This window comes from Ranitomeya imitator, chromosome 5 (genome assembly GCF_032444005.1).
Source record: "Ranitomeya imitator isolate aRanImi1 chromosome 5, aRanImi1.pri, whole genome shotgun sequence".
Classification (NCBI taxonomy): Eukaryota; Metazoa; Chordata; class Amphibia; order Anura; family Dendrobatidae; genus Ranitomeya; species Ranitomeya imitator.
In genome coordinates, this window is record NC_091286.1 from 159862949 (window position 1) to 159875870 (window position 12922).

Genomic DNA, 12922 nt, shown 5'->3' on the forward strand with positions numbered 1-12922 from the left:
CAAGGACAACCAGGATAGAACTATAATGCTAGTCTTGGTCCCTACATCATACTCACAGTCTCCCTGACATCACGCACCTGCACAAGCATACTTCTCTGCCTTGACTGGGTCAAATTAAAGTACTGCAGTGCACATGTACTGGGGCTCTTTGACCTTTCCTTAGCGCAGCGCACTGCAGTACTTTGCTCTGACCTCATCAGGGCAGAAAAGTACCCCTGCGCAGGAGCGAGATGCTGGGGAGTCTGAGTGGATGACTTAGGGATGTGTCATCCACACAAAGCAAGAAGGAGGACAGCATCGCAAAAAGAAGGGAGGCTCCAGACCAAGACCACCGACACATCTTTCTGCGGGTCAGTATAATAAAAGGACTTTTTCTTGCCTTGCAGGCCAGGTTAGGGGCATATATACAGCATTATAAAATGCTGTATATCAGGCCTTAAAGGTGGTGGTCTTATATCATATCGGTCAAACCTTGTGACAGGTTTGCTTTCAGGTTTCTATTACACCTAAAGGTATCTGATAGATAGATAGATAGATAGATAGATAGATAGATAGATAGATAGATAGTTTCTATCTATCTATCTATCTATCTATCTATCTATCTATCTATCTACCAGACGGTCATATGGTGTTCCAATATTTGTAAGAATTTAATATTTTAACATGTATTTTTCACAGTGTTAATTAATACATTTGTTTGAAGCCTCAAATTTGTATACAGTGGGTACAGAAAGTATTCATACCCCTTTAAATTTTTCACTCTTTGTTTCGTTGCAACCATTTGGTAAATTCAAAAAAGTTCTTTTTTCACATTAATGTACACTATGCACCCCATCTTGACTGAAAAAAACAGAAATGTAGTAATTTTTGGAAATGTATTAAAAAAGAAAAACTGAAATATCACGTGGTTATAAGTATTCAGACCCTTTGCTCTGTATTGAGTAGAAGCACCCTTTTGAACTAGTACAGCCATGTACTGAATGATGCAACAAGTTTTTCACACCTGGATTTGGGGATCCTCTGCCAATCTTCCTTGCAGATCCTTTCCAGTTCTGTCAGGTTGGATGGTGAACATTGGTGGACAGCCATTTTCAGTTCTCTCCAGAGATGCTCAATTGAGTTTAGGTTAGGATTTTGGCTGGGCCAGTCAAGAATGGTTACAGAGTTGTTTTGAAGCCACTCATTTGTTATTTTAGCTGTGTGCTTAGGGTCATTGTCTTGTTGGAAGGTGAACCTTCGGCCAAGTCTGAGGTTCAGAGCACTCTGGAAGAGGTTTTCATCCAGGATATCTATGTACTTTGCCTCATTCATGTTTCCTTCAATGACAACTAGTCATCCTGTCCCTGCAGCTGAAACACACCCACATAGCATGATGCTGCCACCACCATGTTTTACTGTTGAGATTGTATTGGGCAGATGATGAGCAGTGCCTGGTTTTCTCCTCACATACCGCTTAGAATTATCACCAAAAAGGTCTATCTTCATCTCATCAGACCAGAGAATCTTATTTCTCATAGTCTGGTCTTAGTGTGTTTTTTTGCAACTCTATGCGGACTTTAATATGTCTTGCACTAAGGAGAGGCTTCCATAGGGCCACTCTGCCATAAGGGTCCGACTGGTGGAAGGCTGCAGTGATAGTTGACTTTTTGGAACTTTCTCCCACCTCCTTATTGCATCTCTGGAGCTCAGCCACAGTGATCTTGGGGTTCTTCCTTACCTCTCTCACCAAGGCTCTTCTCCTATGATTGCTCAGTTTGGCTGGACTACTTCTGGTGGTCCCAAACTTCTTCCATTTAAGGATTATGGAGGCCACAGTGCACTTAGGAACCTTGAGTACTGCAGAAATTCTGTTATAACCTTGGCCAGATTTGTGCCTTGCCACAATTCTGTCTCTGAGCTCCTTGGCCAGTTCCTTTGACCTCATGATTCTCATTTGGTCTGACATGCACTGTGAGCTGTGAGGTCTTATATAGACAGGTGTGTGCCTTTCCAAATCAAGTCGTATCAGTTTAACACAGCTGGACTCCAAAGAAGGCGTAAAATCATCTCAAGGGGGATCACAAGGAAATAGACAGCATGTGACTTAAATATGAATGTCTGAGCAAAGGGTCTGAAATACTTACGTATGACAATGTGATATTTCAGTTTTTCTTTTTTATTAAATTTGCAAAAAATTACTACATTTCTTTTTTTTCAGACAAGATGGGATGCAGAGTGTACATTAATAAGAAATGCACTGAATTTTCCAAATGGCTGCAATGAAACAAAGTGTGAAAAATTTAACGGGGTATGAATACTTTCCGTATACCCACTGTAGGTTTGTTTCTGTATATTCCCAGGAAAAGATATGTATGAAAAATACTAAGAATGGTGGAAACTAACTTTACAACATAATCTTTAATAGCTTTATTATGATTTATCAAAGATGACCTACTGCTATTACTGTTAAATTTTACTGCTAGTAAATATATTTTCTACCAGGCATTAAACACATTATTTTTTGTCCTTTTTAGGTGCCGCTCAGTTAATGTGGTTTGAAAAGCTTTATGTTTGGCTTGTTTGTTTTGAGAAATATGTTTTGTATCCATCGATCATATTAAGTGCAGTTACCACGGAAGCCTCTTCAATAAGTGGTATCAAAAGGTTTGGAAAACAGTAAGTTGTTTTCTTTTATAGAATTATTTTAAAGAATAATAAAAATAAAATAAATATTTATCCAGAGTTTTCTAACTAATGTTTTCAATGAGATTTAAAATTTTTACCCCTTTTTATTACATGTCCCTTAAAGGACCACAAGTTTCTGTGGAGTGAGTTGATCTGACAAATTAAACTTTTAGTGACAGGCCCCAAAAATTCAGTTACGGTACTTGCACTTGGTTTGAGTGTATTAGATATAAGACCGCTTGATATGCAGACTGATTTTAATTTTATTTCTCATGCTACACTTTAATCTGACTTCCTGCTTTAATGGTCACCAAGTTCTGGATTAACGTCAAGACTTTCACCATATTTATGTTTAAAGGGAATCTGTCCCCTCATTTTGCCGCTATAAACTGCGGCCGCCGATATTAGGGGCTTATCTGCAGCATTCTGTAATACTGATAAGCCTGAAGTAACCTGAAAGATAAGAAAAACAAGTTAGATTATACTCACCCAGGGGCGGTCCGGTGCGGTCCGGGTCCGATGGGCGTCGCAGGTCCGGGTCCGGCGCCTCCCATCTTCATGCGATGATGTCCTCTTCCTTGCTTCTGTCGCGGCTCCTGTGCAGGCATAATTCTCTGTCCTGTTGAGGGCAGAGGAAAGTACTGCAGTGCGCAGGCGCCAGGAAAGGTCAGAGAGGCCGGCTCCTGTGCACTGCAGTATTTTACACTGCCCTCAACAGGGCAAACCAGTATGCCTGCGCAGGAGTCGCAACAGAAGCAAGAAGGATGACAACATCGTATGAAGATGGGAGGCACCGGACCCGGGCCTGCGACGCCCATCGGACCCGGACCGCCCCCCCCAGGTGAGTATAATCTAACTTGTTTTTCTTATCTTTCAGGTTACATCGGGGGCTTATCTACAGTATTACAGAATGCCCCTGATGGCGGTGGCCGCAGCTTATAGTGGCAAAATGAGGTGACAGATTCCCTTTAAATGGAACCTGTCATCTGACTCATGCTGCCCCAACCAGAGGCATGAATTGCAGCTGTTCTTCACAATTGTAGTGAAGTATATTTTTCTTTAAAACCTTCTTAGAAAAAATAGGTGGAAACTAGACTAGTCTGTTTCCAGCCTCCAAATGGTTTTTCCCAGTGCTGCTGTCCGGGATCTTTAAAATATATTTTCTCTGAAATACTCTAATGTTTCAGAGACTGCAATCATGAGACTGATTCATGCAGTTTGCAGTGTATAATATATACTGTATATACTGTGAGGCAGTGAGGGTAATCCTATACAAAGGTCGTTCTGTGTCTTCCAGGATGCACATAAAGGCATACTTAACCCAGTGGGCTGCATTGTAATCACAGACACAGCTGGGGTTACAGTACAATGCAACATAAAAGAGAGAGTGGATTTTGTCAAACTGTTTGACCAAGTCAGATTTAGGAAAGCTTTTATTTTTGGATAGATCTGTAGGATTGGTAGTGGGTGAATCACTCCTTCCACTCCGGGTTTTGTAAGTTGCCCATGTCCACGAAACCCATTTAAACTTTCAGTTGAGGTTTGGGTTTGCCAGTTTTTGGTTTGCAAGTATAGAGCAGGGTCTCTGTGCATAATAGGTCGGTGTGAGTTTGAACACGGCCAGAGCCAGAGAAGCAAAGCCACTGATGCACTCACAAGGGATACAGTGGTGCAGTTGCCCATGGCAATGGAGTGTTACGGACTGTTATGGATAATCCAGCTGCGACCCAGAGGATAACGTTTGCCTTTATGTTGTAAGTTGCCAAAATAAACACTTTTACTTTGGAATATCTTGAGTCACTGCCTCATTACCGTACTATCATGATAGCTGCTGCCTTATATGTGGTGGAGAATCTGGACAGTGTGAACTGAGGCATACCCGAAAGCAAACTGCATGTCTGTAATTTAGCCTGAAACACTACATTCCAGGGCTGCCAAAAAATGGAGGAGCTACTAAAACAGTTGGTCCTCAGTCAGCAGCAACAGTAGGAGTAGCACCAACAGCAGTAGCTGTTGCAGTTTCAGCGACAACAGCAGGAGCAGCACCAACAATCTGATACTGCAGAAGATTTTGGACCTGTGAGAGATGCCTCCACCGCTGACACCAGTTCGTCATGAGGCTCAGGACAAAGTTCAGTCATTTTTGAAAAAGTTGAGTCTGGAGGACAACGTTGAAGCCATTCTTGCCATCTTCAAACTCACAGTGGAGCTGGGAGGTCTGCCAACTTCTCAGTGGGCTGAACTAGTGGCCCCATTCCTGATGAGAGACCCGCAACCCCCAGGAGGCCTACTATGACCTCAATCAGGAGGATGCCCAATACTATAGGAAACTGCAATCCTTGACCAAATGAGGGTTATTACAAATGTATGGGCACAACAAGTGTTTCAATGGTCCTTTGTGGAGGCCCGACCTTGACTCCTTCCTAGATGGTAGAGAGGGTGGTGGTCAATGGGCTTGTAAGAACTTTGCCAGAAGCTATGAAGCATTGGGTGAGGAAAGGGGACTCAAGCACCCTCGACAAGGTGGTTAGCCTGATCAAGCATTATACTGCCACCCAGGACTTCATGCAGGACTCTGCCCACTGCGGCTATCATATTGGCCCCTGCAAGCCAAGGAACCTGTGAAAGGATCACGTCCCTCTGCTGGGGTCAGTCAGAACTGAGCCTATACTGAGTAAGGGTGGCAGGAGACCAGTTACCTCTAATCATGTGGACTAATAGTGCCACCGCTATCAGGTGCTGGCGGTGCCAAGGGCCAGGACATGTGGATACCAACTGCCCCTGACCTATGAGCCTATGGCTGAGGGTTTACTTGCCAGGTGTCAATGTATGCTCAGACTATCTATACCTACTGAGGTAGGCCTAGAAGCGGTTCTGTCACAGGAGATGAACGGAGAATAACATCAGGTCACCTGGAAACTTACACCAACAGAAAAAAAATTATAGTGGTTAAGTTCTATCCATTAAGTGGGCCTTGTAGACCCTACATTATTTGCTTTTGCAACACTTTCACTTGGTAACAGGCCATTCACCTTTGGTCTGGATGAGAAATATCAAGGAAAGGAATTCTCACCAGATGGTTTCTGTCACTGCAAAATTTTAGCTTATTGGTGGAACATCGTTCCAGGAAGAAGCAAGGAAATGTGGATGTCCTGTCACAGGCACCCTGTATGGTGACAGGTGTTCAATCCCCCAAGTTTGAACAGAGGGGGAGGTGTATGTGAGAAGGCAGACAGAGAGTCTGCAGGGAGAAGGAGAGGAGAGCAGACGTGAGAGTGAGATGATCAAGACAGACAGAAAGGAGTTCCCAGAGAGAGGGAGCTGAAGGAAAGTGAAGCTAAAGAAAGAAAGGAAGGAAGGGGTCCTAGAGGCATGGGTAGTGAGAAGTCCACCCGTGGGACTCGTGTTCATGCTGACCATAGTCAGGTGGAGGGACCAGGTCGCCGTCAGGGGACCAGCCCCATTCTGGTGGAGAAACTAAGGACTCAACTAGATAATCGGAGGCTGTGGCTTTTGCAAGAAGCACAGCCACATATGCACACATTCACTGAAAAGGCATCTGTATAGGATCCAGGGGGACTTAGAGCTCACCGCCCGACAAGATCCATGGCTGCTGGCTTGGGACACTGTTTGTCAGGCGCAGGGCAGGAGAGGGGAAGCCAGCGCAGAGAGACGGCCAGGAAAGGACATAGCAAAGAGGGTTGTGGAATGTGTACCCAAATTGCTTGAGAGCTGGCTTGACCACCTACTCAGAGGACACAGCACCCCAGCTGGGGCAACTAAGAAATGTGAGTAAACCATTGGAAACTGCACCTCGCTGTGTCCTCACTTATTTACTGCGCCATCCACCCTGCACTGCATCCACCATCAGCATCTCCATCTTTTACAACCTAAGTGCTCTGGGACTAAAGCTCTACCTGAGGAGACCTGTGCCAACTCTGATACATTACCATCAGCCCCAGCAGTCTCTTTAAGCAGCGTCGGCTAACACCTTTATTGCCGAGTACCACAGGTGACTTCACAAATAATTCCCCTTTTCCCCATAAACTTTATTAACCTTTCAATTAGCCTTGTATTGGACGCCCAGGGCCACGGACCGGGTCACTGCTGCTGTGACCACATCCCTTTAAGAACCATCAGACCCGGCCTGAGTACCCCACGGCCCTGGCGGGCGCTCCAGTAGCAGTCAATACAGGGTCAAATCAGGAAGGATTAAAAAACAGATGGTTAGGATTACACGGGTCAAATTCAGGAAAAAGCAGTTGATAGAGCACCTTCGTTGTACAGTGAATCCAGCCCAACAACCAGCAACTACCAGTAAATTACTGGGAGTTTATAGAGGACCTGTTACCAGGTGAAACAAGTGGCCAGTTTCTGCTTGTATCACTGCTCACCTCAGAACTCATTTTTTTCTTGATTGCAAAATCTTTTGGTTTTTGCAAAGAGTGTATTGCTCACAGGGAAATTTTGCAGAGCAGCATGAAGACTTGTGCCCCTTAGAATCCTGTGATATCCTCTTGGTTCCGGGTTTTGAAATAAAAAATAAGAAACTTGTTATGTAATAGACCAGTAAATTATTAAATTTTTCCTAGTGGCCCTGATCGAGCTTGACTCAAGTTTCTGAAATGTACAGTTCCACTAGAATTTGAACAATCTGCGATTTGATTTAGTGAAAATCGTAAAAAAAAGGAAAAATGCCTGTTGCCATTCCACACTCTTCCACACAGACTTCCCCATAATTGTCCTGCAGCAATCAGATCATATGATCTAGCCCAAGCAATCAGGGAGGCTATCATAGTCAGTATAAAAGATAGGGGCTACCCAGGGAAAGCCAATTTATGCATTTACTGTGTAGGGATAAGAGCTCAGAGCGCACAGGAAAGGGATAGACAAAGACTTAAAGGGAATCTGTCACCCCCAAAATCGAGGATGAGGTAAGCCCACCGGCATCAGGGGCTTATCTACAGCATTCTGTAATGCTGTAGATAAGCCCCCGATGTATGCTAAAAGATGAGAAAAAGAGGTTATATTATATTCACCCAGGGGCGTTCCTGCTGCTGATCCAGCACCTCCTATCTTCATCTGATGATATCCTCCTCTTGTCTTCAGGCTGCGGCTCCGGTGCAGGCGTACTTTGTCTGCCCTGTTGAGGGTAGAGCAAAGTACTGCAGTGCACAGGCACCGGGCCTCTCTGACCTTTCCCGGCGCCTGCGCACTGCAGTACTTTGCTCTGCCCTCAACAGGGCAGACAAAGTACGCCGGAGCCGCAGCGTGACGACCAGAAGAGGACGTCATCATAAGAAGATGGGAGGCCCCAGATCCGGTCAGGGATGCCCATCGGATCAGACGGTCCGCCCAGGTGAGTATAATCTAACCTTTTTTTCTCATCTTTCAGGATACATCAGGGGCTTATCTACAGCACTGATGCTGGTGGGCTTAGCTCACCGTTGATTTTGGGGTGACAGATTCCCTTTAATGTGATTGTGGTAGACTAGTATAAAAATGGGAGTAATAATATGGGTATGTGAATACTATTTCTCTAATTCTCAATGTTATTATTATTATTATTTATTCTTTTAAAGCACCATTGATTCCATGGTGCTGTACATGAGAAGGGGTTACATACAAATTACAGATATCACTTACAGCAAGCAAACTAACAATTACAGACTGACACAGAGGGGCGAGGACCATGCCTTTGCGGGCTTACATTCTACAAGATGGAAGGGAAGGAGACAATAGGTTTAGGGTTGCAGGAGCTTCGGTGTTGGTGAGGCGGTAGCTTCAGTAGTGGTGAGGAAGCAGCAGGGTCAGTGCAGGCTGTAGGCTTTCCTGAAGAGGTGGGTTTTCAGATTCCATCTGAAGGATCCGAATGTGGTTGGTAGTCGGACGTGTTTGGGCAAATAATTCCAGAGGATGGGGGATATTCGGGAGACGTCTTGGAGGCGGTTGGGTGAGGAGCAAATAAGTGTGGAGGAGAGAAGGAGGTCTTGAGAGGACCAGAGATTACGTGAGGGAAGATATCGGGAGATTAGTTCAGAGATATATGGAGGAGACAGGTTATGAATGGCTTTGTAGGTTAGTATTAGCAATTTGAACTGGATACGCTGAGGGAATGGAAACCAGTGAAGAGATTTGCAGAGGTGGGAAGTGGAGGAGTAGCGAGGAGGGAGATGAATTAGTCGGGCAGCAGCAGAGTTAAGGATGGACTGGAGAGGTGCAAGGGTGTCAGCAGGGAGGCCACAGAAAACAATGTTGCAGTAGTCAAGGCGGGAGACGATGAGGGCATGCCCAAGCATTTAGCAAGTAGATTGACAGTTGGGGAAAGGATGGATTCTGGAGATATTTTTGAGCTGGAGGCGGCAGGAGGTGGAAAGCGCTTGGATGTGCGGTTTGAAGGACAGGGCAGAGTCAAGGGTTACTCCGAGGCAGCAGACTTCCGGTACGGAGGAAAGCATGATGTCATTAATTGAGATAGGTCAGGTAAGGAAGATCTATGAGATAGACGAAAGATGATGAGTAGGGTTGAGCGAAACGGATCGGACAAATTAAAAAATCACCGACTTTCGTCAAAGTCGGGTTTCATGAAACCCGACCCGATCCTAGTGTGGGATCGGCCATGAGGTCGGCGATCCTCGTGCCAAAGTCGCGTTTCGTATGATGCTTTCAGCGCCATTTTTCAGCCAATGAAGGAGGATGCAGAGTGTGGGCAGTGTGATGACATAGGTCTCGGTCCCCACCATCTTAGAGAAGGGCATGACAGTGATTGGCTTGCTTTCTGCAGCATCACAGGACCTGTAAAGGGGTGCGCACGCCGACCGCCACCTTACTTCTGCCGATTGTAGCATAGGGAGAGGTTGCTGCAGCTTCATCAGAAGAAGGGATATAGTTAGGGAGGGAAGATTAAGCCCCACAACTGCTTGTGCTGTAGCGATTTCCACTGTCCAACACTACCATTTGTTTGCAGGGACACTGGAGGCTATATTTTTGTGCATCAGCTCTGTAGCTTATTAGGCTGCCTTATAAGGCTCCCTGATAGCTGCATTGCTGTTTGCACGCCGCTGTGCAAACCAACTGCTTTTTTAAAAGCAAAAATCCTGTTGCTCCTTTCTGCACAGTTATCTAGTTTATTTGTCCACACTTTTGCGTGCAGCAGACCTTTTTATTGCTGCCATACTTTTCCTGAGATCATTGTACGGAGATTGAAATTGTACTACAGTCCTTGTATTTTTTCATATATCTTCCAGCCACTTTCTGGCACTTACATTGTGTTGCTTTATACACTGGGCCTGAATTTTGGTTCAGTCTCCCCCCCAAAAAGTGAGATTCAATTTCTCACAAAGTGGATATACTTCTGTCCTGTTAGTTTGTCGTATATCAGCCAGCCACTTTCTGCCACTTAGATTGCGTTGTTATATACACTGGGCCTAAGTTGTGGTTCAGTCTCCCCCAAAAAAGGGAAGATTCAAATTGTCACAAAGTGGATATACTTCTGTCCTGTTCGTTTGTCGTATATCAGCCAGCCACTTTCTGCCACTTAGATAGTGTTGTTATATACACTGGGCCTAAGTTGTGGTTCAGCCTCCCAAAAAAAGGGGAAATTCAAATTCTCACAAAGTGAATAAACTTCTGTCCTGTTAGTTTGTCGTATATCAGCCAGCCACTTTCTGGCACTTAGATTGCATTGTTATATACACTGGGCCTAAGTTGTGGTTCAGTCTCCCAAAAAAAAGAGGGAGATTCAAATTCTCACAAAGTGGATATACTTCTCTCCTGTTAGTTTGTCGTATATCAGCCAGCCTCTTTCAGCCACTTACATTGTGTTGTTTTTTGCACAGGGCCTGATTTTTTGTTCAGTCTCCCCCCCAAAAAAGGGAGATTTAAAATCTCAACACGTTTATATACACCTTCTACCTTGTTTTACAGTACCATATAACGGTTGTTATTTTGGTTAGATTTTCCAAAAAATGAGGAAGTCAGGTGGAAGAGGCCATGGGCGGTGGTTGCGAGCTGGTACTGATGGTGGTGGTGCATCTGGTGGTAGTGGCAAAAGCACAATAGCACCTAAGGCTGGAGGTGTTGAGCCAGCATCATCGTCTGGCTACACAAGGCCTCGAAGGCTCCCTTATCTGGGAGTAGGAAAACGGCTTTTAAAGCCGAAGCAGCAGGAAAAAGTTTTGGCTTTTCTTGCTGACTCAGCCTCTAGCTCTTTCGCCTCCTCTTCAGAAAGTTCCAAATATAAAAGCAGCGAGTTGTCAGTGGATGCTCCCGGTTAGGAACAAGACTTTACCTTGTGTCCTTCACCCACACCAAAAGTCAAGGATGCGTCAGGCGACACTACTGGTTACTCCATGGAGCTCTTTACACATACCGTGCCTGGGTTAGAACGGGAAATTGTTAACTGCCCATTACAAGATGAATCGGACGTGGAGTGCACTGATGCACAGCCACAGCTAGATTATAATGCTGTTCCATTGACTCAGATCACTACATTGCCCTCGCAGTGTACTGAGCCAGAATCTGACCCTAATGAGACTATGGTGCCCCGTCCCGAACGCTATAGCACCTTACCCGGTAACACAGAGGAAGGTGCACATGACATTGAAGAGGAGGTGATAGATGACCAAGTTGTTGACCAAGATTGGAAGCCATTGGGGGAAGAGGGTGCCGCTGCCAGTAGCTCAGAAGCGGAGGAGGATGATCAGCAGCCATCTACATCGCAACAGCTATCATCTGGCTGGCCCGTATCAGGCCAAAAACGTTTGTCAAAAACAAAAACAGTTTTAGGACAGCGTGGCCATCCGGTGAAAGTAGCACAGCGTGCAATGCCTGAAAAGGTATTCCATAGTAGGAATAGTGCAGTGTGGGAATTTTTTCACCAAGATCCGAATGATCAGTCAATAGTTATCTGTAAGAAATGCTCAAAGACCTTTAGCAGAGGGAAGAATTTTCAAAATGTAAATACAATGTGCATGCTTAGACATTTAACCAGCATGCACTTGCAAGCCTGGACTAACTATCAAACGTCCCGTACCGTTGGTGCACCTGCTCAGAATGAAGGTAGTCAGCAACGCTACATTGCTTCCCTCACTGTAAGCCCACTGGTTAGGACACCACCAGCAGACAATGTGGAGGTATCGTCGCAAGGCCAAAGCAGTCAGGGAATCACAAGGTTATTGGTTGGAAACACTGTATGTAGGCCAACATCAAGAATACCATCACCAACCCTCTCTCAATCCGCCATGTCCACCACCACCACCACTAGTTCCACCATATGCACCTCTCCAGTCCAGCTCACCCTACAAGAGACTCTCGTTAGGAAAAGAAAGTACTCATCCTCTTATCCGCATACACAGGGTTTGAACGCCCACATTGCTAGACTAATCTTGTTAGAGATGATGCCCTACCGGTTGGTTGAAAGTGAAGCTTTCAAAGCCCTGATGGCCTACGCAGTACCACGCTTTGCAAAATAGAAAAAAAGAGCATGAACCGCACATCCCAAAATCATACGTTGATCTAAAGCCGCTAGGCAAAAATTAATATAACTGAATATGAGGTTTTCAGTTTAACTTTCTGATCAGACTGAAGGAAGCCCACTGCCACTTCACGGCAAACCTCGTAGTGGGTCCTACCGCCCTAACGGAGCGGAGCCGTGTGGCGCCCACCGCCACAGCAGCAGTACACCAGCAGGGCAGACGGCCTGTTGCCCCACAGCACCCATGCTGCAAGACTGAGTCCCCATGACTCCAGACCGCACCGCCCCACCAGCACAAAGCCACAGCAACAATGGCCGCCACACAGCACCAACACCAAAATGAAAGGTGCAATGAAACTCGCCTTCCTCCAGCTCTTCAGTGAAAGCTAAAATGGGCTAGACCCCTTACTTTGCAGTCTCCTGCTAATTAAAATCACCTGTGTCAAATGGGAGGAGTGCTGGTCCAAGAAGAAGACTAGAACATGCTTTGCAAAAAAGAAAAAAAGAGCATGAACGGCACATCCCAAAATCATACGTTGATCTAAAGCCGCTAGGCAAAAATTAATATAACTGAACATGAGGTTTTCAGTTTACCATTCTTATCAGACTGTATAAAGCCCACTGCCACTTCACGGCAAACCTCGTAGTGGGTCCTACCGCCCTAACGGAGCGGAGCCGTGCGGCGCCCACTGCCACAGCGGCAATGCACCAGCAGGGCAGACGGCCTGTTGCCCCACAGCACCCATGCTGCAAGACTGGGCATCTAAGAAAGACACCTGGCCT

General features: G+C 45.5%; 1 protein-coding gene across 1 annotated transcript in view; it reads left to right on the plus strand.

The window, feature by feature from the left end:
- Positions 1 to 12922, plus strand: part of LOC138681613 (pecanex-like protein 2) — a 1209413-nt gene that overhangs the window by 841172 nt on the left and 355319 nt on the right. The window contains exon 19 of the mRNA XM_069769269.1: positions 2514 to 2655. Coding sequence (XP_069625370.1) covers positions 2514 to 2655 — 142 coding nt within the window. The remainder of the gene's footprint in view (positions 1 to 2513; positions 2656 to 12922) is intronic.